The sequence below is a fragment of the Gekko japonicus genome, unplaced genomic scaffold (genome assembly GCF_001447785.1).
Source record: "Gekko japonicus isolate JY-2015 unplaced genomic scaffold, Gekko_japonicus_V1.1 scaffold1726, whole genome shotgun sequence".
In the NCBI taxonomy this organism is placed as follows: Eukaryota; Metazoa; Chordata; class Lepidosauria; order Squamata; family Gekkonidae; genus Gekko; species Gekko japonicus.
The window spans coordinates 371,611-374,272 of record NW_015168706.1 but is presented as its reverse complement, the minus strand read 5'-3'; the positions used below and the strand labels follow the sequence as shown (position 1 = coordinate 374,272).

At 50.3% G+C, this 2,662-nt stretch overlaps 1 protein-coding gene across 1 annotated transcript in view; it reads right to left on the bottom strand.

Moving 5' to 3' along the window:
• The window catches only part of HAPLN4 (hyaluronan and proteoglycan link protein 4), a 32,978-nt gene that overhangs the window by 26,554 nt on the left and 3,762 nt on the right, over window positions 1-2,662 (bottom strand). The window contains exon 2 of the mRNA XM_015415526.1: window positions 1,126-1,243. Coding sequence (XP_015271012.1) covers window positions 1,126-1,243 — 118 coding nt within the window. The remainder of the gene's footprint in view (window positions 1-1,125; window positions 1,244-2,662) is intronic.

Sequence of the window (2,662 nt, the reverse complement as noted above, 5' to 3'; positions counted from 1 at the left end):
ATGCTTGTAGCCGCCACCACTTCCTGTGGCAGTGAATTCCACGTGTTTGTGGAGGACCTCTTAGAGTTCTTCACAGTCAGCCTTGGCTTTCACCATCCTGAATAATTTTGTGTCATCTGCAAACTTAGCCACTACAATACTCACCCCTGGTCCCAGATCGTTTATGGATGAATTAAATAGTTGTTGTTTTTCAGTCGCACAGTTGAGTCTGACTCTCCGCGACCCCATGGACCAGATCACGCCAGGCCTTCCTGTCTTCCGCCGTCCTCTGAAGTTTGCTCAATTTCATGTTCGTTGCATCTATGACACTGTCCAACCATCTCATCCTTTGCCGTCCCCGTCTTCTTTGACCTTCAGTCTTTCCCAGCATCAGGGTCTTCTCCAGGGAGTGCTCCCTTCTCATTGGGTGGCCAAAGTCTTTGAGCTTCAGTTTCATTATCTGGCCTTCCAGGGAACAGTCAGGGTTGATTTCTTTTAGGATTGACTGATTTGATCTCCTGGCAGTCCAAGGGACTCTCAAGAGTCTTCTTCAGCACCATAGTTCAAAAGAATCTATTCTTCGGCGCTCGGCCTTCCTTATAGTCCAACTCTCGCAGCCATACATGACTACTGGGAATTAAGTAGTACCTGCCCCCAATACCGATCCTTGTGGGACCCCATTGCTGACATCTCTCCATTGTGAGGATAAAAAGGAAAAAGAAGAAGAAGAGGAAGAGGAGGACGAGGGGACTGGATTTATACCCCGCCCTTCACTACCCAAAGGAGTCTCAGAGCATTTTACAATCTCCTTTCCCTTCCTATCCCCACAACAGACACCCTGTGAGATAGGTGGGGCTGAGAGAGCTGCCCTTGAGAGAACAGCTCTGAGAGAACTTGTGACTGACCCAAGGTCAAAACAGCAGCTGCATGTGGAGGAGTGGAGAATCAAACCTGGTTCTCCCAGATTAGAGTCCGCACTCCTAACTACTACACCAAACTGGCTCCTACCCAGTGAACACCCCCCCCCTCCCATTTAAGTCAGATTCCTATGTTCATACGCGACATAAATCAAGACCATGGAACTATTGCCCCAAACGATGCATGCATAATAACACCCGCCTCAAAAGCAAGAGTACCATCACACACCTGAGACGTGCACCACCTTTTTTCTGCCTTTCTGGGCTGCAGCCGGCTGGCAGGACAGGTTAAGGAGGAGGAGCAGCGTCAAGACAGCGTGAAGAAGAGTCAGACCTCTCGGGTGGACCTAGCAGGGAGGAAAAGGATTGTGTGTAGGACTTTGCTTCAGGAGCTTTTGGGAAGCACCTGCCTATCCTCTGCTGGAAACAGGATACTGGTCTAGATAGACATCTCGTGGTCAGATCCAGCAGGGGTTCTTCTGAAGTCCACAAAGATATTTCAACCACATTCACTGCTGAGCTTAAAGGACACAGGAAACAACGTGCGGCTTTGGGAGGGAGGGAGGCAGGGGACAGTAAATATATAACTGGTCGGAATACCCATGGCCTTTCCTGACTGGCTCATTTGGCCTAGGAGCAGGGCTATTTTTGAGCAGGAACGCACAGGAACGGAGTTCCGGCTGGCTTCCAAGTTGGCCACACCCAGCAGGAACTGATTAGCATAATAGGCCACACCCAACAGCAGGAACTCATTAGGATTGGCTACATTAGGGGTGTGTGGCCTAACATGCAAAGGAGTTCCTGCTACAAAAAAGCCCTGGGTTTGGACAACAAACAAGGTCAACAGAATAAGAAGCAAAAGGTGGGTGTGGCTGGATGAGCACACTTCTGGTAACATGGGAGTGCGTCCTAATGTGCCAATGAGCTGTGCTGTTGGGGGTGTGGCCTAATATGCTAATGAATTTCTGTTGTGGGTGTGGCCTATTATGCTAATGAGTTCCTGCTGGGCTTTTTCTACAAAAAAAGCCCTGCCTAGGAGGAGTCAATCAAAAGTTACAATCTGTGAAAAGATGAGAGTGAAAGGTAAAGGTTTCCCTTGCTCAAAAGCCAGTCGAATCTGACTCTGGGGATGCGGCACTCATCTTTGTTTCCAAGCCGAAGAGCCAGCGCTGTCCAAAGGCGTTTCCGTGGTCATGTGGCCAACATGCCTACACGCCGAAGCGCGCGGAACGCTGTTCCCTTCCCACTGAAGCGGTACCTATTCATCCTACTTGCAATGTCTTGCTTTCGAACTGCTAGGTTGGCAGGAGCTGGGGCCGGAGAAGGGAGCTCACTCCGTCATGCGGCACTCGGGTCTCAAACTGCCAAACTACCAGACCTTCCGGCCAGCTGTTCGGCGTCTCAACCACTTGAGCCACCGCAGCCCATTGAGACTGAAAAGGAACTAGCAATGTTGTCAAGATCAAGGTTAACTCAGGACAGAACCCAGGGTAGGGCTGCGAACTCCCAGCGCGGCCTGGAGACACCCCCCCCCCATTTTTACAATTGATCTCCAGACGACAGAAATCAATTCCCCCTGGGAGGAAGCGGCTGCTTTGCAGGGTGGGCTCCAGAGGTCATTTCATAGAAAAAGAGGTGCAGGAGCTCACTAGCATAATTTACTAGCGTAACTCATTTGCATATGCCACATCCCCTGACATCTCCTGAAGTGTGTCAGAAGGCAACACACACCACTCAGGCTCCACTGGACTGTTTTGGATTGCTAG